Source organism: Pongo abelii, chromosome 11 (assembly GCF_028885655.2).
Source record: "Pongo abelii isolate AG06213 chromosome 11, NHGRI_mPonAbe1-v2.0_pri, whole genome shotgun sequence".
Classification (NCBI taxonomy): domain Eukaryota; kingdom Metazoa; phylum Chordata; class Mammalia; order Primates; family Hominidae; genus Pongo; species Pongo abelii.
In genome coordinates this window covers 73,412,251-73,439,810 of record NC_071996.2, presented here as the reverse complement: position 1 = coordinate 73,439,810, position 27,560 = coordinate 73,412,251, and the positions used below count along the sequence as shown (strand labels likewise).

Below are 27,560 nucleotides of genomic sequence, written 5' to 3'. Positions count from 1 at the left end.
ATCACCACCGATCCCACAGAAATACAAACTACCATCAGAGAATATTACAAACACCTCTATGCAAATAAACTAGAAAATCTAGAAGAAATGGATAAATTCCTCAACACATACACCCTCCCAAGACTAAACCAGGAAGAAGTTGAATCTCTGAATAGACCAATAACAGGAGCTGAAATTGTGGCAATAATCAATAGCTTACCAACCAAAAAAAGTCCAGGACCAGATGGGTTCACAGCCGAATTCTACCAGAGGTACAAGGAGGAGCTGGTACCATTCCTTCTGAAACTATTCCAATCAATAGAAAAAGAGGGAATCCTCCCTAACTCATTTTATGAGGCCAGCATCGTCCTGATACCAAAGCCTGGCAGAGACACAACAAAAAAAGAGAATTTTAGACCAATATCCTTGATGAACATTGATGCAAAAATCCTCAATAAGATACTGGCAAACAGAATCCAGCAGCACATCAAAAAGCTTATCCACCATGATCAAGTGGGCTTCATCCCTGGGATGCAAGGCTGGTTCAATATACGCAAATCAATAAATGTAATCCAGCATATAAACAGAACCAAAGACAAAAACCACATGATTATCTCAATAGATGCAGAAAAGGCCTTTGACAAAATTCAACAACCCTTCATGCTAAAAACTCTCAATAAATTAGGAATTGATGGGACCTATCTCAAAATAATAAGAGCTATTTATGACAAACCCACAGCCAATATCGTACTGAATGGGCAAAAACTGGAAGCATTCCCTTTGAAAACTGGCACAAGACAGGGATGCCCTCTCTCGCCACTTCTATTCAACATAGTGTTGGAAGTTCTGGCCAGGGCAATTAGGCAGGAGAAGGAAATCAAGGGTATTCGATTAGGAAAAGAGGAAGTCAAATTGTCCTTGTTTGCAGATGACATGATAGTATATCTAGAAAACCCCATTGTCTCAGCCCAAAATCTCCTTAAGTTGATAAGCAACTTCAGCAAAGTCTCAGGATACAAAATCAATGTGCAAAAATCACAAGCATTCTTATACATCAATAACAGACAAACAGAGAGCCAAATCATGAGTGAACTCCCATTCACAATTGCTTCAAAGAGAATAAAATACCTAGGAATCCAACTTACAAGGGATGTGAAAGACCTCTTCAAGGAGAACTACAAACCACTGCTCAAGGAAATAAAAGAGGATACAAACAAATGGAAGAACATTCCATGCTCATGGGTAGGAAGAATCAATATCATGAAAATGGCCATCCTTCCCAAGGTAATTTACAGATTCAATGCCATCCCCATCAAGCTACCAATGACTTTCTTCACAGAATTGGAAAAAACTACTTTAAAGTTCATATGGAACCAAAAAAGAGCCCACATCGCCAAGTCAATCCTAAGCCAAAAGAACAAAGCTGGAGGCATCACACTACCTGACTTCAAACTATACTACAAGGCTACAGTAACCAAAACAGCATGGTACTGGTACCAAAACAGAGATATAGATCAATGGAACAGAACAGAGCCATCAGAAATAATGCCACATATCTACAAGTATCTGATCTTTGACAAAGCTGACAAAAACAAGAAATGGGGAAAGGATTCCCTATTTAATAAATGGTGCTGGGAAAACTGGCTAGCCATATGTAGAAAGCTGAAACTGGATCCCTTCCTTACACCTTATACAAAAATCAATTCAAGATGGATTAAAGACTTAAATGTTAGACCTAAAACCATAAAAACCCTAGAAGAAAACCTAGGCATTACCATTCAGGACATAGGCATGGGCAAGGACTTCATGTCTAAAACACCAAAAGCAATGGCAACAAAAGCCAAAATTGACAAATGGGATCTAATTAAACTAAAGAGCTTCTGCACAGCAAAGGAAACTACCATCAGAGTGAACAGGCAACCTACAAAATGGGAGAACATTTTCGCAACCTACTCATCTGACAAAGGGCTAATATCCAGAATCTACAATGAACTCCAACAAATTTACAAGAAAAAAACAAACAACCCCATCAAAAAGTGGGCAAAGGACATGAACAGACACTTCTCAAAAGAAGAATTTATGCAGCCAAAAAACACATGAAAAAATGCTCACCATCACTGGCCATCAGAGAAATGCAAATCAAAACCACAATGAGATACCATCTCACACCAGTTAGAATGGCAATCATTAAAAAGTCAGGAAACAACAGGTGCTGGAGAGGATGTGGAGAAATAGGAACACTTTTACACTGTTGGTGGGACTGTAAACTAGTTCAACCCTTGTGGAAGTCAGTGTGGCGATTCCTCAGGGATCTAGAACTAGAAATTCCATTCGACCCAGCCATCCCATTACTGGGTATATACCCAAAGGACTATAAATCATACTGCTATAAAGACACATGCACACGTATGTTTATTGCCGCATTATTCACAATAGCAAAGACTTGGAACCAACCCAAATGTCCAACAATGATAGACTGGATTAAGAAAATGTGGCACATATACACCATGGAATACTATGCAGCCATAAAAAATGATGAGTTCACGTCCTTTGTAGGGACATGGATGAAACTGGAAATCATCATTCTCAGTAAATTATCACAAGAACAAAAAACCAAACACCGCATATTCTCACTCATAGGTGGGAATTGAACAATGAGAACACATGGACACAGGAAGGGGAACATCACACTTCGGGGACTGTTGTGGGGTGGGGGGAGGGGGGAGGGATAGCATTGGGAGATATACCTAATGCTAGATGACAAGTTGGTGGGTGCAGTGCACCAGCATGGCACATGTATACATATGTAACTTACCTGCACATTGCGCACATGTACCATAAAACCTAAAGTATAATAATGATAATAATAATAATAATAAAAGAAAAAAAAAAAAGGTAAAAAAAAAAAAAAAAAAAAAAGAAAATAATTGATAAATTTACATTAAATTTAAGAACTTATGTTTTCAGAAAAGACCATTAACTGAGTAAACAGGGTAGCCCTGAATTAGAAGAAGACATTTGCCAAACATAATTAAAAAGAATTAGGATTTGGAATATATAAAGAATACCTAAAGAATCAAAAGAAAAAGACAAACAATTGAAAATTTGACAAAAGGCGGGATTTAGGCATTTCATAGAAGACAGAACACAAATGGTTCCTAATAATGTAAAAAGATGCTCAGCCTCATTTGTAATCAGGGAGAGACAAGTTAAATTTACAATTAGATACTATTTCATACTTGCCAGACTGGCAAAAATCTTAGGTCAACTGATGGTGAAGTTATAGAACAATGTGCACGGCTGCTTGAAGTGCAACTTGGTATGACCGCTCTACTCAGTAAAGTTCAATAAATACCTTGTGACCCAGCAATTTCACTTCTAGGTATAAACCTTAGAAAAACTTTTGTACATGTACCCCAGAAAACAAGTACTAGAATGCTCATAGCAATGTTATCTCTAAAGGCAAAACTGGAAAAACTCATATATTCACCCCCAATAGAATGGATAAACCTTCTGAAGTATATTAATACACTGTAATAGCATTGCAGCCATAAAAATGAATGAATTACAGCTGGAGCCATTGTCAAAGGTGACTCTCAAAACCATGAGGCTTCTACATGAGACCGTGTTTGCAGGGTGTGCCAATGGGTTGAGTAGGCGCTGAAGTCTATTCCAGCTCTACTGGCACAGGGATGCTTGGCTATCAAGAAAGGGGTACCTTTTTTATTTTAAACTGCACAAAGTCTCCCTACAGGTTAGCTCTGGACAAACAAAATCATAATGTTGACTAGAAAAGTCACAGAAGTATAAAAATTCTGTATTATTCTGTTTACATAAAGTACAAAATCAGGTAAGACTAAACAATAAGGATGCATGAGTATGTGGTAAAACTATATAGAAAAATAAGAGAGTGAGTAACACAAAATTCAGAATAGTGATCACTTCTTAGAGAGTGGGGAGCATCCAATTAGGGAAGGTTCATGACGGGGTTGGAGAGTGCTAACGTCATGATAATAATAATGTTCTATATCTTAGGCTAAGTAATGGGTACTCAAGTATAATGTCATCACCCTTTGTCCTATACATGTATATCTAATAGAGCCCTTCTTGGTCAGGCACAGTGGCTTATGCCTGTAATTCTAGCAGTTTGGGAGGCCGAGGTGAAAGGATCAGTTGAGTTCAGGAGTTTGAGACTAGTCTGGGCAACAGAACAAGACTCCATCTCTACAAAAAAATTAAAAATTAGCTGGGCATGGTGGCATGCACCTGCAGTCCCAGTTACTTGGGAGGCTGAGGTGGGAGGATTGCTTAAGCCCAGGAGTTCCAGGTTGCAGTGAGCTGTGATCATGCCACAGTACTCCAGCCTGGGTGACAAAGTGGGACCCTGTCTCCAAAAAAAAAAAAAAATCAGTTATTGTAGATTATCTAAGGAGGGTTTTGTTTTTGTTTCTGTTTTTTTGAGATGGTGTCTCACTCTGTTGCTCAGGCTGGAGTGCAGTGGCACGATCACAGCTCACTGCAGCCTTAACCTCTTGGGCTCCAGTGATCTGCTCAACTCAGCCTTCTGAGTAGCTGGGACCACAGGGGCTCACCATCACACTCACAGCTATTTTTTTATTTTTTGTAGAGATGGGATCTCCCAATGTTGCCCAGGCTGGCCTTGAACTCCCGGGCTCAAGCAATCCTTCCAGTTTGGCCTTCCAAAGTGCTGGGATCACAGACGTGAGCCACTGCACGTGGCCAGTAACTGATTTTAAATAAAAGGCATCCCGGCCAAATGTACTACTTGGAGAAGAAAGGGTCCCAACTACAAGGTCTGGACAGTGTAGACTGCCAGGGGCCTAGGCCTGAGGGTCTGAGTCCTAAGTGGTTGCAGTAGGATAAACCTTTACTGCCTCCTGTGCAATGAGCTGGGAGGACCCCAAAGGGATCCTTCAAAAGTGCTTCATGAAAAAGCAAATTAGAACCACAAGATAACACTTTTAGAATGGCCAGCATGGGGGGAAAATGACAGTACCAAGTGTCAGCAAGAATATGGAGCAACTGGAATATTTGTGCATTGCTGGTGAGAATGCAAAATGGTACAGCCACTTTGGAAAATAGTTTAGCAGTTTCTAATAAAATTAAACATATTATTAATATTATCTTGCAATCCTACACATAGGTATTTACCCAAGTTAAATGAAATCTGTGTTCACACAAAAATCTGCACACTAATGTTTCCATTAGCTTTATTCTAATTGCCAAAAAAACTGGAAACAACAGAAATTTCCCTCTACTAAGGGATGGATAAACAGAGTATGGTACATTTATGCAAATGGATACTACGCAGTAGTGAAAAGGAATGAACACTGATATAGAGATAACATGGATGAATTTCAAGTGCACTACGTTAAGCAAAAGAAACCAGACTAAAAAAAGACTAAATATTATATGATTCCATTTACATGGTGGGAAAGGCAAAAGTCTAGGGACAGAAAACAAAGCAGAGGTTGCCAAGGGCTGAGTAGGAGAGGTGTTCAGTACAAAGGGGGATGGGAAATTCATTGGGGTGATAGACTTGTTGTAGACCTTGATCATGATGATAGCTATTAATACATGACTGAATGGGTTTGTCAAAATCCACAGAAAACTATACACAGTACACTACAAAAAGTTTTATTGTATCTAAATTTTACCTTAATTCAAAAAATCCTCATTCACTCCAGAAAATTTCTCAAAAAAAAAAAAAACCCAAAAACCAAAAACTCATATTCCAGGGAACTTGATGCCCAGTGACAATTTAATAGCCATGTAAAATTTTACCTTTGTCTCTTTATCCCTTTCTCCCGCTAGGCCTGATCCTGAATGAGGAAGCACAGGAGCTAGGGAGATAAGCTGAAAGATGAAGAAAAAAGGTGACCTCACCCACCATCAGCCTTGCCCTCCCTGCCACTGTAGGCTTGCAGCTGAAGCAGTGCCAGATCAGGGGGAGGGGGGAGAAACTCTATATCGTATAAAAATTGAAACTTTGCTTATTACATCAACCTGGACCCTCAGTTGCAAAAATGAGACTGTTCGTGCACCCGAGAGGCCAGAAAAGCTATGAGATTGGCCTAAATTCAAATGGGGGCATGGAAAAAATCAGCCCCCAGAGGGGTTTTAAAGAAACAGTGAGAGAAAGAATAAGTGGCTTTATGATCACTCCCTATAGAGTCGTTTAATACGATGGTTACATGCAATCAGTGTGCTAATTACAAAGGACTCTTCTGTATTCCCTACCTGTGCTAAATAGGGAGCTTCTTGTATTCCAAATGAGTGAGATTGTATTAATATAGCTGAATAAAATATTGTAGAAAATGGGCCGGGCACAGTGGCTTACGCCTGTAATCCCAGCACTTTGGGAGGCCGAGGCGGGCAGATCACAAGGTCAAGAGATCGAGACCATCCTGGCCAACATGGGGAAAACCTGGCTCTACTAAAAATACAAAAACTAGCTGGGTGTGGTGGTGCACGCCTGTAATCCCAGCTACTCAGGAGACTGAGGCAGGAGAATCGCTTGAACCAGGGAGGCAGAGGTTGCAGTGAGCTGAGGTGGCACCGCTGCACTCCAGCCTGGTGACAGAGTGAGACTCTGTCTCTCTCTCTCTCTCTCTCTCACACACACACACACAAAGAATATTGTAGAAAATGAATCCCTTGTCCTAATGATCCAGCACCAACATATATTTCCCTAGGAAGTGAATGGGGACCACTCTACAAGCATAAAGCAGCAGGAAGCTATGCTTCTGTGATCTTACAGGCATTCAGTTAGCAGAGACACCAAGTGATGTAAGATGCCCACTAGAAGGAATACTTATCTTTTGTTGAATGACTGAATGAATGTAACTCCAAGATGCAAGTAGGAAAAGGAGAAACAGGGATGGCTTTTCTTTCTCAAGGCTGGAACTGCACATTTAATTAATTATAATGATTTGATTGATTGATTGAGACAGGGTCTCAATCTGTCACCCAGGCTGGAGTGCAGTGGCACGATTTCAGCTCACTGCAGCCTCGATCTCCTAGGCTCAAGTGATCCTTGCACCTCAGGTTCCCAAGTGGCTGGGACCACAGGTGCACATCACTACAGCTGGCTAATTTTTATATTTTTTGCAGAGACAGGGTTTCGCCCTGTTGCGCAGGCTGGTCTTGAACTCCTGAGCTCAAGTTATCTGCCTGCCTCAGCCTCCCAAAGTGCTAGGATTACAGACATGCACCACCATGCCCAGAAAGCAAATGGGCTATGGGCAACCCAAGGAACTCTAATTAGAAACATCTCTGTATGAAACACAAACTAGAAGAAAATTTTGTTCAAATTCTCCATGGAGAATATTTTTATTTATTTATGTTCTTCTTGCATACTCTAAAACGCACAGTGTGAATTTCCCTTCTTCAAAAACAGTTGTGAGCCTGGTCACTTTATCTGAGATCTTCAGAAGGTCTTCGGAAATGTTGCCTTAGGTTTCAGCTAAGAGAGTCACAGAGATTGGTCATCAACTACTACAAAATTACAGGAGATCTAGTTATTATCCAACAGTTACTAGAAAAGCATTGAGAACACCACACGTACAGCCAGACAGAGAGGGTAAGAGAAGAGCAGATGCTATTTAAGTAACAGGATTTCCATATATATGACTCTATGTACAATCTTAGAATTCTCTTACAGACAGTAAAATGCTTAAATCATTGTTTTAAGGGCACTCTAATATAAATACAAGTCTCACTAATTTTAATCTTTTCTCTTTGGCTCACAAATGCACAAAAATACCATAAACAGTTTTCAGAACTTACTTCATATATAAATAAGATACATTACAAATGGGAAGAAAATACAAGACGCCTCTTTAACGTGGTACATCTCTGAATATAAATAAGCAAATATTTCATTGACCTACAATTAAACAATCATTGAAATCATGACACATAGTCTCCCCCTCCCACCACCAAGGTCAGAAGATAACAGGAATTTACACAATCTACACAAATTAATCTCTAAAAATACAGCCATAGTACACCTGTAACAATGACTCTGCTACTATTTTCCCCTAACAGGATACTAATGGGGAGGGTGTGACTTGTCATTTGGTGGTGTTTTTTCTCATCCATCATCACTTCAGGTGGAGAAACGCTGACAGTGAGGTCGATTCTCACCAACAGCATTTCCCTTGGCCCCTAGGACATGGCGTTTTGAAAAACAGCTTTCCTGGAGTTGTTGGACAAGCTGGTTGGCAGCATGTTTAGCTCCTCGGTAACTGCTGAAGGTAAAGTGAATTCTCTTGGAGCGGGAAACATGCTGTGATCTATTACTAAGCCACACTCACTATACATGTATATATAGAGAGAGGTATGTATAACTGTACATATATACTCTGTTCCTAATGTGCAACTTTTTAAAAAGAACACTATTTCCTGCTAACTATAACAAACAAGCTTTAAGTAAGGTTTTAACAATATTCTTCAAGATATTATGTTTTCCCTCAATGAAATGGCCTATGTGTTTCAGCAACATATAGAGGTTTGTTCTGCAGTGCCAGAGGGAAAAGGCATTCCCATAAACTCATGTTCTGCAAAGGATGATTACAGATCCTGGCCCAGTCTTTCTATCTCCTCAATGAGGAAGTCAATGTCAGACTGGGTAGCGGCTGGGTTGGAGATGACCATCCGGAAGAAGTTGGCCTTGTCCCCCTGGGGCTGGTAGCCAACCATGGTCGTGCCTGACTCCATCATCAGGGCTTTGATTTTTGGAGCCACCTTGCGATGGAAAACACAAAACAAAACTCAAGACTGATATTGACACCCTCTCTTTTTAACAATTCAACCCAACTTGCATTTTACTATTTGTGTTTACATTGACATAAAAGCAAAGAAATATTTCATATCCAGGAATCTTCGGGGGCTAATATCAAATGACTACCTGGTCATGAGTTCCCTCAGAAAGTACTGTGCAACCGAATTTTGAAAGTCAGTCGTGGAACAATGATAGTAAAATAAAAAATGAAGACAAAACCAGAAAACTCTTATAGACAACACCACAAATTCAGAGTTTTGCTTAACCCAGAGCCCAGGATACTGCCTGGCACACAGACTGTGTTTAACAAATATTTGTTGAATGGTTGTATGAATGAAATGTTATATAAATTATATACAATCTTAAGAACGCTGGATAAGATATAAACTGGATATAGAAAACAGCTCGAATGAATCAGCATTACAGTGGGCCTCAACTTAAAATGTTATTGTAACAGATACAGTTTAATCTACCATGTCCCTAGGAATATGCACATTATTCCCTTACCCTGCATAGGGCTCCTTTAATGAAGAACATCAACCAAGGACAAGGAGACAAGATGCATCCTTTAGAAGTTCCCGTGGTAACCACAGTAAGGGGGCGATGCAGGCTCAAGAGGAATATAACAAGATGGCTCCCCACCACCCCATTACTAGAAACCCACCCCAAGGCTTTATTTTTTATATTTCCCCCACTAGAAAGGCACATTGGAATGAGGATGTCCTGACCAGCCAGAGAAATTGCAGAGGATTAGATGAGACAAAAAGCGAGTCCATACCTTGTGTAGCTTTTCCCGTCGTTGAGGGCTGTCTGGCACACCCCTGAGGCTTTGTGGAATATACCAAAAACAGACGTTTGTGTGCTCAGGCTGCAGAGATTTTAACAGACAAACAAAGAAAATTAGGATAACTTGAGAGAAAGCTGTTCCCAAACCAATATGCATCCTTGGCGGAAGTCTCTTAGACCAAAGAAAGAGGTTGAATGTTCATCTCAAAGGCAATGTTACTTCCACACTAGGGAGAACAATGCCTCATTTATCCAATCATATCTGGCAAGAGAGCTGTTCCCTACAACCAATTTTCTAGCTAACTAAAGTTACCGACTTTAAACATTGAAATGTTACAAATAATTACATTTGGGCAATTTTTTTAAAAAGGTATCCGTCTGTCCATCTTGTCATTTTGTAGTGCCTCACATATAGAAGATAATTGAAACATAGTTTATGGATGCTGATGAATATTTTATTGAGTTTATTATATTGATATTGAATCTTTTCTTGATGACTCAGGACTATCATAATAAACATTAAGACTGGATATATCAATTAATAGGGTTGCTCCTAAAACCCTTATGCTTATGGTTCTACAGCATAAGGCAAGGCCTGTTGAGATGCCTCAAACTGTTTAGTGTCCCTCCTCTAAAGATTCCTGTGCTTTTTGAGTTCTGTGTATTCTTGCTATAAAGTTTTCTCGCTGGTTGCTGTTTGCCATTACTGTGCCTGCCTCTAATTGGTTTGAGATATCACATTTGTTGTTTTTAATCTGCTGTTAAGAGTGTTTAAAGTAGTATGTAAATGATCAGAGCAGTGTCATTGATTTTAAACTGCCCAGGGCTCTTTTTTGTTAATTTGGTGATTCACATGTGTTCCTAGTAGTTTAGGTTGCCTGATAAATAGAATAATGTTGACTGTAAGCAGTGCTATATTATACTGGCTTATAAGTAGATTTTCTTTTATTCAACACTGGCTCCTATTCCATCTTTCTTTATTCAAGTGTAAGCTCCATTGGGTCAGAGAATGTATCTGTTTAGTTCAATACTCTAGAATCTAGGTCCTAGCAGGAGGCCTGGCACACAGTGGGTACTCAGTAAACACTGACAAACACTTTGCTGTGTGCAGTATGCACATGAACTCAGGGCAGAGACAATTTTATCTTGCTCTCTTCCTTATGAGTCTATGTTAAGTAGAACCTTATTTTAGAACAAGTCTTGGGAGGTAAGAATATACCCATCCTATAAGCTTCTTGGAAATGAAAACCACTTTATCGTTTTGTAAAATTTCTTTTTATAAATTATATTTTTTTTTTCTTATAGAGACAGGGTCTTGCTGTGTTGCCCAGGCTGGTCTTGAACTCCTGGACTCAAGCAATCTTCCTGCCTTGGCCTCCCGAATGCTGGGATTACAGGTGTGAGCCACCATGCCCAGCCTGAAAAACACTTTATCATAAAGGTTCAACACAAAACAAACCCAAGAATGATGAAGGATTCAGACCTGTCAAGGAAAGACCTCTTGTCTGCCAAAAGCTGGCCAAGAGCAACACAGTTTTAAAAGATGTAAAGGAAAAAGTCATCCCAGTGCTACCAGAAGAAAAGTTCATAGACATGGAAGGAATTAAAGAGAGGAATTAAGAGTGTATAAGAATAAAAATTTTGAAGCAGTTTCTGGCAACATGGGATTGATTTTCCCATGTTGCCAGAAGCTTCAGGAGCTTCCCTCAGTAGTTTTTCTGGAAATACTGTGTACTTGGTCCATGATGATTACCTACCTCGCCATTGAAAACCATCTCAAATTCTTCTCTGTTTTTAATCTTGGCATAGAGGTATTCAGCCAGTTCCAGGCATTTGTTGATCTGGTTTTCAAATCCCACTGTGCCCTGTTTTAAAGAGAAAAGTCATGTTTGTGGTTGCATTTCCCTGTGATGAGCATTTGGGAAGGCTATGCTGTCCCTGTCTATGGGAAATAAACAAAAAAAGGATTTTTGGAGATGGTCAGGAAGAACAATCTAATCAAATATGTCAGCTTTTTCACAGATGTGCATGCAATCAATGATGTATGCCTGTTTCCTCTTTCAAAGGCACTCCAGTCTCTGGGTAGTTATTCTCAACTGGACCTATGCCTGATTCTGGTTTGCTTTAGGATGGTGCTACTCAAAGTGTCATCTATGAACTGAGGCCACTCCACAACTGTAACTGGTCTACAGTCAAATGTAGAAATTGAGTGTAGAAATTGAGACTAAGCATAGGAAACTTTTATGGCAATTGGACAAAGGGATTTTGTCTGTTGACTCTAATAAAAAATAGTGGCTTGTTCTTTGTATGTTTTTAAATTTCATTTTTCTAACAATTCATCTTTAGGGTATTGGTCCATGATAGGTGAAAAACAACAACAACAACAACAAATAACTGGTTCTTCATCATAGAAACTTTGAAAGATACTGCTGTAGAACTCATCTTCCCCAGCAGTAAGTCCTTGTGAAACATATCCCATGCCCTCTCAGGCAGGCAACCTTCCACATAACAGTGTTATGCCTTTTAGGTGACAGGCAGGCAGGCAGATGGGGAAGCCATTGGTCTCAGTATATGCCCTGATATTGCAATAGTTCCAACTACTGACAAACTGGTTGAGCATGAGTTTCAAAAGCCAGCATGGCTGATTAATAACAGCAGTATGAGGGTTGTTGAGTGGGTCAGTGTTAACAAGGAGAGCAGATGCACAAGGCTGGCTGTGGATTGCTAATGGGCCTGAGCAAAGTCCAGCACTGAGAAAGCATCAGCCTCCCCATGTAGTGTCACTGCTGACTGTACACTCTAGTCAGTCCACTTAGGAATGAAGCCTGTACCAGGGTCCCATTTCAGCAAACAATCACTATGGTCAAAACCTCCAGCAGATGGTTCAAGAGGTTATTGTTAGAAATGAAAAAGAAGACACAAATTACTGAAACAGGTTGTGTGGTCATTATATTTCAAAATGACAAGACTCCTTTTCTGTTGTTGCCGTTTATGGCTTTTTTTTTTTTTTTTGAGATGGAGTCTCACTCTGTTGCCCAGGCTGGAGTGCAGTGGCATGATCTCGGCTTACTGCAACCTCTGCCTCCTGGGCTCAAGTGATCCTCCCACCTCAGCCTCCTAAGTAGCTGGGACCACAGGCATGTGCCATCACACCTGACTAACTTTTGTATTTTCTGTAGAGATGGGGTCTCACTTTGTTGCCCAGCTGGGTCTTGAACTCTTGAGCTCAAATGATCCGTCTGCCTTGGCCTCCTAAAGTGCTGGGATTACGTGCGTGAGCCACCGTGCCCAGCCTATGGCTATTTATATGTTTAAAATTCCTATGATTACTTTGTAATAGAAATCAAATTCAGACTATTTCTATATTAAGTCAAAATAGAGCTGGGTGCAGTGGCTCACGCCTGTAATCCCAGCACTTTGGGAGGCCAAGGCGGGTGGATCACTTGAGATCAGGAGTTCAAGTCTAGGCTGGCCAACATGGTGAAGCCCCGTCTCTAGTAAAAATATAAAATTAGACGGGCATGGTGGCACATGCCTGTAATCTCAGCTACTTGGAAGGCTGAGGCAGGAGAATTGCTTGAAACTGGGAGACGGAGGTTCCAGGGAGCAGAGATTGTGCCTCTGAACTCCAGCCTGGGCAACAAGAACGAAACTCTGTCTCAAAAAAAAAAAAAAAAAAAAAGACAAAATGACTTACTGAGGAAAAAAACTAATAATCTACCAAATTTTTCCTACAGAAGAAATACTTGACTAGAAATTTTGCCGGAAAATCTTGTTTGAGTGTTAGTTAGACTCAATCTTAAACACAGAAATTATTAAAATTAATTTATAATAAACAAAAACAAGGTATGTAATATAAAACTATGAAATCAAAATTTCTTTTACTTGATTGCATACAAATATTTTTGAAACAAATAGTCAAATGGCAATCCTCTCCCTCACTCATATTTTGGGGGAAATTCCAATAGTTAGCTTTTTTCCTTAGGTACAGAAATGAAACCCAAAAGGTTGATGAATGCAGACACAGCATGCTACCATCTAAAAGTAGGATTTTTCACAATAAAGTATACATTTTCCAGAATGGTGTATTAAGTACAAACAATGGGAAAGGCATTATTGAAGTTGAAGTTAAAACTGTCATACATATCCCATGATGAGAAGCCTCATAAAAGAATTCAAGGGGCCGGGCACGGTGGCTCACGCCTGTAATCCCAACACTTTGGGAGGCCGAGGTGGGCGGATCATGAGGTCAGGAGATTGAGACCATCCTGGCTAACACGGTGAAACCCCGTCTCTACTAAAAATATTTTTAAAAAAATTAGCCGGGCGTGGTGGCAGGCTCCTGTAGTCCCAGCTACTCTGGAGGCTGAGGCAGGAGAACAGCATGAACCTGGGAGGTGGAGCTTGCAGTGAGCCGAGATCGCACCACTGCACTCCAGCCTGGGCTACAGAGCGAGACTCCATCTCAAAAAAAAAAAAAAATAAATAAATAAAAAATAAAAAAATAAAAAAAATTCAAGGTTCTACTCAGAATAATGCAGTAATTTTATTTTTTTTATCTTTGTCTATGCCTGCGCTAAATAATTCCAGCATCCCCAAGGATTGCTGTAGAAATCCTTATCTTGGCATAATTTTTAGTTGTTATAAGAGAATGTTATAAGACTTCATAATAGTTCAAATTGAGGAGATTGAACAAAAGGAGAGAGAATTTGACATAAGGAATAAAGTAATTTCATTCACAAAGAAAACACAGTTAATTCAATTACCTAGATATTGATTCCACATATAGTGAATTATCTGTGATATATCTTTGCCCCTCTTTTGCCAGCCAGTCTGTGCAAATTATGTTTCTGCTCTATTTCCTGAATTATTCCCTTCATACCTTTGCTTTCCACATCAGCCAGAACTTGAAGATATCCACGTGGCGGCCACACTGAATTGCCTTGTCCCCGGTGTCATAGGAGACATCATACTGCTTGTCTGGCTGGAAGAGGTATCCTGCACACATCTGGTTGCATCCTTGGAGTATACCCTGTCATGGAAATTAAGATGGGTGCATCTGCATTTACACATCAGAGATGTGGGTGGCTTTAAAACCAGGCTGGCTTGGAAGGAGGGGCTTGGGGTCATATGCAATCTTTCTTCTGATGTCTTTATGAGGCCTTACACTTGTTCTGATGCCCTTTTCTAAAATCACTCTTGGAAAAACTGCCATCCCTTTGTCTCTGACTCTCTGATTAGAAAATGATCTTTCCATCTCAGATGCCATCCCTCTAAGGGGAAACATGTATGGGTGTCTGGGATTGTTTCAAGATTGGGAAGTGCTACGGCATTCAGTGGGCCGGGGTTAGAGATAGAAAATTCCTCAGTGGGTGGGATAGTTTCATGCTGTGAAGAATTTTTCTCTCCAAAAGCGCTCTGGCAGAAGTCTTCCAACCTTTCCAGGACCTCCTATGACATTAATATGGATTCCACATATGAGTGGACTAAAGAGGCTGTGCAGATTCTGGCTCCTACAGGCTGGAGACAGACTTTCTGGAATGCTTCTGTGTGCAGAAGTCTTACTGGAGCAACAAAGCCTTGGAGGGCAGGGTCCTAACATTAGGCATGTGAAGAAGGGAATATGACGCTCAACCATTTACAGCAGCTTTTGGGGCAATATTCCTTGTGGCCCTAAGTTGATATTTGTAGTTGTTGTTCTGTCTTATTTATTTCAGTTCTTGGGACCACACATTTATACTAAGAACTCCGAGTATGCTCCAGTGAGTGCTTTTTGTCCTCACTGAGGACAAAACTGATTGGATGCCTCACCTACTTGCTCTCACTTTTTTTGTGCAAACATGAAGGAATACTCAATTAAATAATTCCCTTAAAGGTTCAGTTGCTGACAGACCCTGAGTACTGATCAAGGAAGAAGCACAGTAGCCCCAAGAGCCAAGAGAAGAAACCAGGTTAGCTGCAAGGGCAGGAAAGGACAGCAGCAGCAGTCTCTCAGTGGGGCTGCCAATCTCCTGAGTCAGCCAACAAGTACTGCAAAGAGACCCCATGTGTGTCTCTTTCTGTGCTTTCTAAAGAATGTATGGGCCCCAGTATAGCTTTGGAGGGAGTACAGACCTTTTCCTTGACGAGAATGGCAGAGCACTGCAACAGCACGCCCATCATCTTGTGAGGGTTCCAGGTGACTGAGTTGGCCCTGAAAGAAGCACATGAGACTTCGAGAAGGTGCAGGAGTCGGAAAGAGGCAACTGTTCTCTTGAGGAAAACATCACCCATTCCAACCCAAGTCAGTAAATATTATCCATGCCTATTCTCCTGAATTGACTAATCAAGTAGCAAACAAATATTTTGCAGGCAGTCTCGGAGTATAACATTATGGACTATATTTTAGAAGTAACTGCTATTAACAACAGCTAACATTTATGAATAACTTATTATGTATCTTATTGTTTTCAGAGCTTTTAGGTATTATATCAATATGGTATGGTTAAGAACTCAGGCTTTGGAGCCAAACTGTCTAAGTCTGAGTCCTGGCTCTGACATTTGTTAGCTTGGGCACATTATATAACTCTTATGTGCCTCAGTTTCTTTTAAATGAGGAGTGTGTACCTCACAGAATTGAATAAAGGACAAAATAACTTAATATAAAATGCTTATAAGAGTACCTGGCACACATAATTCTCACTACAATCCTATAAGGTAGGTACTATTACTACCTCTATTTTAGATGGGGAAACTAACATGCCAAAAGGTTAAATATATTACCCAAAGTCACAGAGCTGGGAAGTGTTGGAGCCTGGATTCAAGTCCAAGGCCTCTAACTGCACAGCCCTCGTTCATAACCACTCCACTAGATTGCTTCTCTCTAGGAGACACAGTGGCTTCTTTCTGCCTTTCTCTTCTCATTTATAGGCTGGTGATGCAGACCTACCCACTTACGGGGCAGTTATCAAGAGTGGCACCTAAAAGCAAGGCTCGACTGGACTACTCTAGACTCTGACTACCTAGCAGCATTATTTAAATGCTAAATTAGAGTGATTTTGCCAGTTTGGGCTGCAAGGATAGCTTAACAAGCATGGTCTCCTAGCAACTGCATCATTCTGTCAGACACAATTAGATGGTTAAGGAGCACACTAGCTAGGGCATTACAGAAACAACTAAGTCTAATGTATGATGATTAAAACATGGATAACTTGCTTCATTGGTTTGCAGACTCCTTCCCAAAGGCCTGGCCCATAGCTAGGTGCTGCATTTTAATACCTGTGAAGGATCTTTTCCCCTAGATAGAGCAATTGGCTCAGAATCATCCTGCCTCTGCTCTCCCTAGAGCTAAACCCTTGCTGTGAACTTTCAACCTCTTCATTGTGCTTAGGTCCTTTAACTAAAGGACCTAACAAAATAATTTAGTGCACTGTGTTTCAAGGAGAAGGGAGGAAGGTCTAAAGAACTTTTCCCTTCAGTGTATAATAAAACCTTTGTGAAAGAGACCTGCGAAAAATTCCAAGGAAAGTTAACTAAGTGCTTAGCTCACTAAAAAGCATCAGTGTCAGGTCATTTTTAAATGGTAGTGAATTTAATCAAATTTCTCATTGCTATCATTTACCAAGTCGTTAAAAAATTATATTTAGGTCTCATAAAATGTCTTAAATGGTTTTCTGCATATTCTAAAGGTCTGAAGTAAATGATTCTTTGCTGCTACAAAAGGAAAGTAATAAGACATAATATGAATTCAATTTCCTTTAGAAGACTTATGTGATTTAAAATGTTAGAAAAGAAAAAGTCTAGTGTGAAATGTTTTAAGTTTTCCTAGACTCAAAGACAGAAAATTAAAATTGTCTGAGAAATCTAAAGTTAAATTGGGCTGGCTCATCCAGAGTTCTTTTTCTTTTTTTTTTTTTTTAAGACAGAGCTCTGTCGCTCAGGCGGGAGTGCAGCGGCGTGATCTCGGTTCACTGAAACCTCTGCCTCCCAGGTTCTAGTGATTCTCCAGCCTCAGCCTCCTGCGTAGCTAGAATTACAGGTGTGCACCACCATGCCAGTTAATTTTTGTATTTTTAGTAGAGACGGGGTTTCACCATGTTGGCCAGGCTGGTCTCGAACTCTTGACCTCAAGTGATCTGCTCTCCTTGGCCTACCAAAGTGCTGGGATTACAGGCCACTACACCCTGCCCAGATTTTTTACATTATCCTTCGAGTTACGGGGTTGTCCACTTCACAGAGCCAGTCTCACCCACGTTGACACTGGTCTTTCAAAACTGAGACAAAAGTTTGGGGAGGCATAGTAGAGGTAACAAAAGCCAGAGTCCTGGCTGTGGAAGAAGCCCTGGGCGGGCTCTCCCTGCCTGCTCCATGTTTGCCTCTCCCTCCTCAGTCTGCTTCTACCTGTCTCACCTTGCTCCAGCCCCAATGGCCTCTTTGATCATCCTCCCACTTGCCAAGAACAGTCCTGCCTCAGGGCCTTTGCACTTGCCACTCGCACTGCCTAGAATACTCTTCCTCATATCCTTGCTTCCTGTCTCCCTTTATCGCAGTATCTGCTGATATGTTACCTCCTCAGGAAGGCCTCTGACTACCCTGTCTGAAACAGCATGCCTCGTCACTCACTGTTACCTAACCCTGTTTTATTTTTCTTTACTATGAGACAGATTAAATATTTGTTATTAACATCTAGCCCACTGGAATGTAAACTTCAGGAGGGCAAATCTCTTAGTTGATAACACCTTTCATATACCGCCTTATTTTCCTGCATTTATCAGATATGCATTTTTATTAGAAAAGCACCATAGGTGGATGGATGGAAGACACGTAACTGAATATTCACATCCACCCCTACCTGGCTCATGATAGGTGCTCAGTAAATATATGCTGAATGAATCAATGAATCATTGTGACTTTGTTATGGATCAACACTTAGGAGTCAGGTCAAAATCATATTTGGCCTAGAACATCCACTGAATTTGAACAGTGAAAAAGAAAATAAGTTAGGAGCTGAGTGTCCTGCCCTTTCTGGAAGTAAGCTTAATGAGGAAGAAGAGGAAAGTGAACCAGTGGCCCTTCCTGTGCCCTTGGCAAACTCTGATGGCTTCCAATTCCCCTCACTGGTTAGTCTCTCTCATCTCCTACCTGGGTACCTGCAATTGTCTCCTGTTACACTTATCACATTGTGTTCTAACTACTTGTTTACAGTCTTTCTCATTGATTGATTGATTGATTGATTGTTATTAGAGACAGGGTCTCACTATGTTGCCCAGGCTGGTCTCGAACTCTTGGGCTCAAACGATCCTCTCACCTGGGCCTCCTAAATTGTTAGGATTACAGGCGTGAGCCACCACACCTGGCCTGTCTTTCTTTCTTTCTAAATTGTGAACTCCTTCAGGACTCATTTGACTGGGAAATCAATCATCCAATAAATGCTCAACAAATGCCTGCTGAACTGAAGCAAACTTAGACTGAAATATGATGCTGGGGATCAGGGCAGGGCAGTGCAGGCTGACATCAGAGCATGGTCTGTTTGATGTGCTGGGTGGAAGGAGGCCTGGCGAGTTCTGGCCGTTACCTTTCTATGCCATTGAGTTTATGGCGGTGCTTCCGGGACATAAGCAGCCCACCTCCCCAGGCAGCCTGTGGGGACAGAGAAAGGAGAGGAAGAGGGGAGCAGTGACATTTAAGAATCTAAAACTAGTCACTCCTCACTTCTACTAAAACATGAGCAAGAAAGTACAAGGTGAAAAACATAAGTTTCTCAGAAAAGTTCAGCCCACACTGATTGTTCAATCAGTTGTGATTCTTCATTGCTTGTCATTTCTTTTTCAAAGTTCCTCTGGAGTATAGCTGCACAAGTGATATAGCTAGGCCAGGTCTGAGCCTGAGGTGCCTGTTCTACCAAGACCCAAAGGTCCAATGGCCCATTAGCCCAATGTGCTGTGGAAAGCCAACACAGTAAGTCCCCCTCCGGGTGGCTCTGGAAGCTGCCCAAAAAACGGAGACCTGCTGTCTGGTTCTTCCCAGAGTAGAATTCTAACAGCTCCTGAAAAACTCAAAAAGCAGTTCCTGCTGGGTTTGGAGGTCTCACAACAACTTATATAACAACAAGACATTTTTGTGGGTACCATGATGCATGTTTACTGAATAGCTGGGATGCCACGTGACACAGCCTTTGTCAGTCATTAGTTCAGTAGCAAGGCAGATTATCCTATTGGCCAATTGTGAGAAGTTAAATCCCTAAGAAAATGGGCAGAGAGAAAGAAAAAAAAGTACACCCAGTCACACATGTAAAAATGCATCTTTTGTGTTCCTGGGAAAATTTGGGATTAAGTCTCTTAGTTGATAATGTCTTCCGTATACTGCCTTATTTTTTCTAAATGTAGCAGATATTCTTTTTCTTTTCTTTTTTCTTTTTTTTTTTTTTGAGACAGAGTTTTGCTCTTTTGCCCAGGCTGGAGTGATATGGCGTGATCCCGGCTCACTGCAACCTCCGTCCCCAGGTTCAAGTGATTCTCCTGTCTCAGCCTCCAGAGTAGCTGGGATTATAGGCGCATGCCACCACACCCGGCTAATTTTTGTATTTTTAGTAGAGACGGGGTTTCACCATGTTGGCCAGGCTGGTCTCAACCTCCTGACCTCAGGTGATCCACCTGCCTCAGCCTCCCAAAGTGCTGGCATTACAGGCGTGAGCCACCGCGCCCAGCCAGATATGTACTTTTTAAGAGATGTGTCATAGATGGCTGGACTGAAGGCAGGTAGCTGAGGGTTCACATTCATGGCCACTTTCTGTATGTTGTGTCTTCTATTTTTTCCCTCTGAAATCAGTTATATTTTATTCTGTAGCCATTTGTCCCAACAAAGCTACCTGGGAAGGCAATGAGACCATATTCTAGGATGAACCACAGAAGACAGCAATCGACTAGTAAGGAACTGGATGAGTCCCAGAGGATGTTCCAGGTCTGTGGTGTGTACCAGTTGTGAATGGCTGGCTAGGGTCCAGACAAGAACTGGAACTAATGTGGTGTGTAGAGAGGGCTGGTTGGGGCATGGGGAGAAGCTTGAGGCAAATCATAAAAAAGAGGTGCCTCCACGCCCCACATGGACTGGCCTCTCTTGAGTTATAGCACTTACATCGACATGAAGCCAAAGGTTATATTTCTCACATATATCTGCAATCTCTTGTATCGGATCAAAAGCTCCATAAACAGTCGTGCCAGCAGTTGCATTGACATAAAAGGGAACATATCCCTACAAGGTAAGACAGATACACGCTGATGAGTATTTTTAACCTTTCTCATTTGCTGATTTTCACAGGAAGAAGAATTGTGTAACATTTATTTCTAACAGTAAATGGCAAAACTTATGTGTTAGCAGATACTACGTCTAGTAGTGTTTTGTTGGCTCATTCATTCATTCATTCATTTATTCAACAAATATTTTTTGATTGCCTTTTATGTGCCAGGCCCTGCCATAGATGCTAGGGACTCAGCAGTGAGCACAACAGATAAAGAATTCTGTCATTGCGGAGTTTACATTTTAGTGGCAGGTGACAGATAGTAAGCTAAATTAAATAAGCAAAATATACAGTATATTTAATAGCAATAATTTCTATGGCAAAAAATAAAGCAGGAAAGAGTAATAATAAGTGTTTGGAATGATGGTCAGATTGTTCTGAATATCACCTGTGCATCATTCTTTTAAGAGGCTGTGTTGTTTTAAGTGTACTGATATAATAATTATACTGAAACATTGTGGGGTTCGATTATTTAAAAAAGGTCTGTACACTGTGAAAGCTGATACACTCACTAACAGTGGATGTGGTGAAATGTTGACATAAACAAAAAATAAATGAAGGAGTAGAGTAATAGATCTAAGACAAGTTTGGGGAAATCTGTGAATCTCAAGCTTTTCTTTTTTTCTGAGACAGGTTCTTGCTCTGTCACCTAGGCTGGAGTGCATTGGCATGATCATGGCTCACTTCAGCCTCTACCTCTCCAACTCAAGCAATCCTCCCACCTCACCTTTCTGAGTGGCTGGGACTATAGGCGTGCACCACCACACCTGGCTATTTTTAAAAATTTTTTGTAGAGATGTGGGTCACCCTATGTTGCCCAGGCTGGTCTTGAATTCCTGGGCTGAAGGGATCCTCCTGCCTCAGCCTCCCAAAGTGCTGGGATTACAGGTGTGAGCCCCTATGCCCTGCCTCTTAGGCTTTTGTGAAGCTCAGCTCCACCTCTGCTCCTTGCTCAGTCTTTACAACACTTAGATCCACTTCCTATGCCAAGACCCCAGCAAATAACTACAATTAGAGAAGGAGGTATAAGAATGTGACTGAAACAACCATGTGTTGGTAAGTGGCCTGACAGCTACCTGGCACTGACTTGTGGATACATCTGTTCTATGAGTTTTTTTGTTTAATAGAGTTTGTTGAGGCTGGATGTGCCAAGTACCATGGGCCATCTGCCAGGGCATGGAAGCACTTTGCTAAACAGAATCCTAAGCTAAAATGGCATTTGTTAAAATGAGATAATACCCAACAAGTAGTAAGTAAAAAGTTCAATTAGGCTATATCTTCATGATGCTCAGGGATTTGATTTATTGAAGAACATCAAACCAATCACTTGGCACAATGAAGACAGGACAAATAGTTTAATGACCAAATTTTTCATAAAAACCCTGATATTGTGTAGACACAGTTTTAAAACCAAATTATTTTACTAGTTGGAAATAAGCAAATATCTAAGAATAGAATTTTAGAAGCACAAGAAAATTGTCTCATATTATCAAGGACTTTTTTGTCTAGGGCAGAAAGAAGGTATTTTTAAACTGGAGTTTAGATGCACCACAGAGTACATACCTTCTGTTTGGCTTCAAGAATTTTTGCCTCAAAATCAGCTGGAATTATTTTCCCCCTATAATTATTGGAAAAGGAGGGAAATTAAAATGAAGAATCAATGAGATTGCACATGAAAAAAACTTTAGCAGCAGCAGAAAGCAATTTAATCGGACATTTTCAACAGACCATTAGCAGCTTGGTACAATGTACTGAGCCAGTCCTTAAGCACAATAAAACAAATTTAACAGATGAACACATTTAATACATCAAGAACCTAATATTCACTCTCCCCTGCCTACCTTTCATTGCACTTTATCAAAATCACATTGTCAGTTCCAAAGCCAAGTGCAGCCCCAGCTTTCTTTATGGAATAGTGACTCTGCAACAAACAAAGGCTCGAGGTTAGAAGTTGGAAAGTCCCCTAAAAAACACCACTATCCATGAGAAAGCATCCCCGACTCACGTGTTCTGAGGTGAAGAGGACCAGTTTGGGCACAGCCGCCATGCCCTTTGTCTTAACTTCCGGGAAGTACTTGTAGCGAGCAGCCATGATGCTGTACATGTTGGATATGGCGCCCCCTGTCAGCAAGCGGACATATTGGGAGGTGTTGGGGCTCTTTCATTATTGTTTCTAAAAACGAACGCTGAGCTGGTGTCTCAAGAGACAAGGGAGGTCAGGAAGCGGAAGGATAATATCCTGATAGGTTTTGCTGGCTTCCCTATTGCTGGGGCTTCCCACTGGACCCTTTACCCTGGGAATACAAGTAGTCACACTTATTACCAAAGCTATCTAGGCAATTTGGCTGGAGGTGATTCGTGTACTTCAGTGCCCTTTCCACCTGAAGTCTAGACAGAAATATAAGAGGTAGCTGCATCAGTGGCTGCAAAGGGATAGGTGAGTTATATCCTTCCTGCTTTACTTTCTGCTCAATCTATTTACTGAACAAAGATGAATCTGTTCCCTGAGTTCAGAAAGACAGAGAAAGAAAGAGAATGGAGCCTACAGAAAGAAACAATGACATTTCTTGGTTACCTGCCTAGGTGCTCTCTTCAGCCCAACTGAGTTACTGAGTCATTTAGGAGAACTCTAAGTTTATTAAAATAAGAACAAACTCATGTTTACCTAAATAAAGACACAAGGAGAACTGACATAACTATGTATGTTTGGCCAATACAAACTAGTTAATTTTACATTAATTATCTGACAATTAAACTTAGGCAAATTTGTGGTCTGCTTGAATTACCTAGATAACTGCAATTCTTATTTCTTCTTTTCCCCTTGTACACAATCACACTGTCTCTGACACCATCAGAATACCTATCCTTGTTTTAAAAATTCTTATTTTATCTACTTCAAACTAGAGATTCAAAGTAGATATACTATTTTGGCTGAAATCAATCAATTAATTAATAATCTTGATTCACTGATCCCCAGGTAATCAAACTGCTGTTGACAGAATGGAGTTGTTCAATAGTGAGACCTTGTTTCTACAAAAGAAATTTTAAAACGGCTGGGCATGGTGGCACATGCCTATAGTCCCAGCTACTTGAGAAGCTGAAGCAGGAGGATTGCCTGAGCCCAGGAGTTCGAGGCTGCAGTGAGCTAGGATCACACCACTGCACTCTAGCCTGGATGACACAGTGAGACCCTGTCTCAAAAAAAAAAAAAAAAAAAAAAGGGGTTCTTTAGCATTATCTAGACACAGCCTTTGTCAGTTTTTACAGATTTAGGCATAGCCTTTGTTAGTTAATTCATATAGAATGTAGCATTTTTGTTAGCCTTCATCTGAAAAAACAGGAAGTCAGAGTATCCAAAAAAAATTTTAAGGCATTATTCTTCCACAAACCTACTTCATATTTTGTATTCTTAAGAATCCCAAACCTTGAGAAGAGGAAGAGAAGAGAAACCTACCAGGAGAAAATATCCCATCACCATCTTTACTTGACCATCCAACTATCTCTCTCATCTTCTTAAGTGTTATTTGTTCCATGAGGACAAACACTGGTGCAATTTCATATGTAAACCTGGAAAGGTGGTAAGAAAAAGGATGAAAGAAAATAAAGAAGCCACTTATTTTAGGAACACAGAGGATTGGTTTAGTATTTGTAGTTGGGTTCTAAAAAAAAGCTGTTCCAAACCACTAACATGATTCATTTCCTGGAAATGCATTAAGTCGCCGATCATAAAATGTCAGAAACCAGCCTGGGTTACTGAGAGAGGTGGTGGAAGTGCCAGCCCTGTGATACTTCACCAACAAAATAGATTCTTATCTGAATGGAATGTCTTAGGCATGGTCCACCCAGAGGAATAGAAGGAAATAAAATGACTTTTCTGAGTCCCTTTTACCTCTAAGATTATAGGACAATGCAAATGTTAATTGAAAAATGCATTCCAAGTTCTATGTAAAATTGGTTTACAATTTGTTTTAAAAAAAAAACTGACTGCCAGTTTCACACTTGTAGAATATATAAAAGCCAGAGCCAAAGTCTATCTTTTAAAAATAATGTAAACATCTGAAGGCTAACTGTGAAGATAATTGGAAATATTGACCCAGGTTTTAAAGATCTCAATATAATTATCTACGTGGTTTTTCTACTAATAATCCTCAAGGACAGCTATGTTTCTGTAATTCTCTGAAGTCAATATCTGTCAAGAATAATTCTAAGTGATGATCTTCTAATTACAAATTATAACAAGAAGACGGTCAACTGGCATAAACAACTAGCTGTGGGCATCAGATATCTTGGAAGGTTACATTTGTCTTCTAACAAACTGATTTAAAAGTAGCAAGCCATGCTCTTTTCAAAGCAATTCAACACAGAGGCATAGTCTGGTAGACTAGTCATTGAAACAAGATCGTGAGACCAAACGTGGGGCCTAAGAAAAATCAAGGAAGGTCTGTCCACAGAAAATTAAGCCAGAAAACAAAAAGATATTTACTAAGCTCTGAGGCTCTTTGTCTTTCTTGTTTTTGCTTGGCATTCTTTAGCATTAGTGTCTGTAGGCTGGGCTCAGATCATCCTCACCGAAAAGAGATGCCTAGACTGACTCAGCTAAGTGACATGGGGAAGCTTTATCACTGGTTAGGGTGTTTGAGCCAAGTGCTAATGTTGAAGACTAATGGGAATTCTTGCTTGCTTAATGTAAGGCAAAGCTATTTGTAAGGATGAGATAACTATTGTTTTACATAAGACACAGGTGAAGCTACTAAGTTTTAACTGTGGATGAAAAAAGCAGTCAAATTAATCACATGGAAGTAAAAGAAGACAAAAAGATCCTGAAGGATCCTCAGATATGTTGGTAGAAGTATTTTATTTCCAAAAAGAATATGTCCATTTTCCTTGGGAGGCCCCTGGAAATTTAGGAGGAAGACCCTTGGAAACCATGTGTGCAGTTACCATCACCTCTGGAGGTCACAATCATGCTTTGGTTCTGCTCTGAGCCCCATCACCGTAGCAACCAACACTCCCTCATGTCTGATGGCCTGATAAAGGAAGAAGAAGAGAAGGATTCCTGGTTTAGCCTGTGCTGCCAAGTGTACCAAGAGGCAAACTCATGATGGGCTTTTAACCATTCTTGAACAAATGTGTTATTAATGGTTGCACTGGTTTTTGGAAATGTTGACATGACAAAAATGTTTGCATGGCGAGGAGATACTGTGCTAGAATCTCCCAGTACTATATAAGAAAGCTCTCTGGGGTAAGGCAAGGAACAAATGAAATCACATACCATAATATCAGAACCATATCAAAGACTGGATGAAAGCTGGCTTAGGATCAAGTCAATGTTGGCCAGGCAGGAACCACATGGACAAGGGAGATGGAATGGGACTGAATATCAGGCATAGGTCCCACTCCATGCTTCAGATTTAAAACCAATTAGGCCCCAGGTTTGCATGAATTAGCCTCCCCAAGGACCAGGAACATGGCCATCACTCTCAGGATTAGGAGGAAGAGTCTAGAGAGTTTATCATGAGATTAACTGATCTAATCTATTTCAGGTTCCTTATCTATGCCAGGTACCTGATTCCTAAACTTTCTTTCAGTTCTATTCAACATACTTACTGAGTGACTATTCTCTGCCAGGTGACATCCTGTGTACTAAGGAAACTAAGATATTAGAAGACACCATTCTCAACCTTGAGGAGGAAACCTACTAGGATGAATCTAGCATCTGGTTCTTGGCCTTAGCTGTATCCAGTTTGAAAGTCCCCGCCTGAGTCTAAAGGACCAATTTTTCACTCTTTTCCTGGCTCATTAGCTTAGTCCTGACACTCTCTCCTGAAAGCTAGTATATCAGTCCATGGCTGCTGATCCACAGCCAGGCCTGACAAATGGGCTGACATGGTGTTCTTCATTCCTGACACTTCTTCTGACCCTGCTGCCCCATCCTGGGCCATGTTTACAATCTGTGCAGCTGCACCCACAGCCTTAAAGAAGGCCTTGTAGTTCACCAAAACAGTTTTTTAAAATTTTTTATTTTCAATTTTTAAAATTTATTTTATTTTGTGTAGAGATGGAGGTCTCACTATGTTGCCCAGGCTGGTCTTCAATTCTTGGCCTCAAGCAATCCTCCCGCCTTCACCTCCCAAAGTTCTGAGATTACAGTCATGAGCCACCGTGCCCAGTGGTTCTTCACCTAATTGGGATTACAGATCCCTTTGGGAATCCTAGGAAATCTGTAGTCCTTCTCTCCAAGTAAAAAATGAAGATAGGCACATCATTTTGTATAGAACTATAGGAGATTCTTCTCTTGCAACCTAGACTCCAGGTTGGGTACCCTTTTCCTAAATGACTGAGGAAAGCAAATGAAGTCAAGAGATCAAAGGTCAAATATGAATTCAGAAGAAGCTGGTTAGATGCTAAAGTCGAAGTACAAGATTACATTTCAGAGTCAGAACCAGAAACTAAACCTGCCAGAAGCTCTGGGTTGAAGCATGAGAACATGGGATTGGAAGTAAAGATTTAAAACAGTAGGATGGTGGCGTTCATGGAGTGACACTAGAGGAGCATTCTGAGCATGTCTATATTCTGAGTAGGGAAGTGAGTCAGCCCTTTTGCAGTGGTTCAACTCACCTTCCCAGAGGGGTTCACTCAGAGCGAAGGCAAATTGACTGTCAACAAGCTGTAGTTCTTGTGTGGCAGAGTCTGCTTGTTGCTAGCCATATCAAT

The 27,560-nt window shown here is 40.7% G+C and overlaps 1 protein-coding gene across 7 annotated transcripts in view; it reads right to left on the bottom strand.

Annotated features, from left to right (window-relative positions):
- Positions 1-7,302: 7,302 nt before the first annotated feature.
- The window catches only part of GAD1 (glutamate decarboxylase 1), a 44,238-nt gene continuing 23,980 nt past the window's right edge, over positions 7,303-27,560 (bottom strand). For 2 of the 7 annotated variants that reach the window (XM_063712488.1, NM_001132806.1), the window contains 11 exon segments: positions 24,301-24,413; positions 22,852-22,967; positions 22,688-22,767; positions 22,410-22,464; positions 20,684-20,800; positions 19,125-19,189; positions 15,686-15,764; positions 14,454-14,603; positions 11,329-11,436; positions 9,564-9,653; positions 7,303-8,748 (listed from right to left, as the gene is read on the bottom strand). In XM_063712488.1, the coding sequence (XP_063568558.1) occupies positions 8,575-8,748; positions 9,564-9,653; positions 11,329-11,436; positions 14,454-14,603; positions 15,686-15,764; positions 19,125-19,189; positions 20,684-20,800; positions 22,410-22,464; positions 22,688-22,767; positions 22,852-22,967; positions 24,301-24,413 (1,147 nt within the window). In that variant the 3' untranslated portion in view covers positions 7,303-8,574. 7 annotated transcript variants of the gene reach the window in all.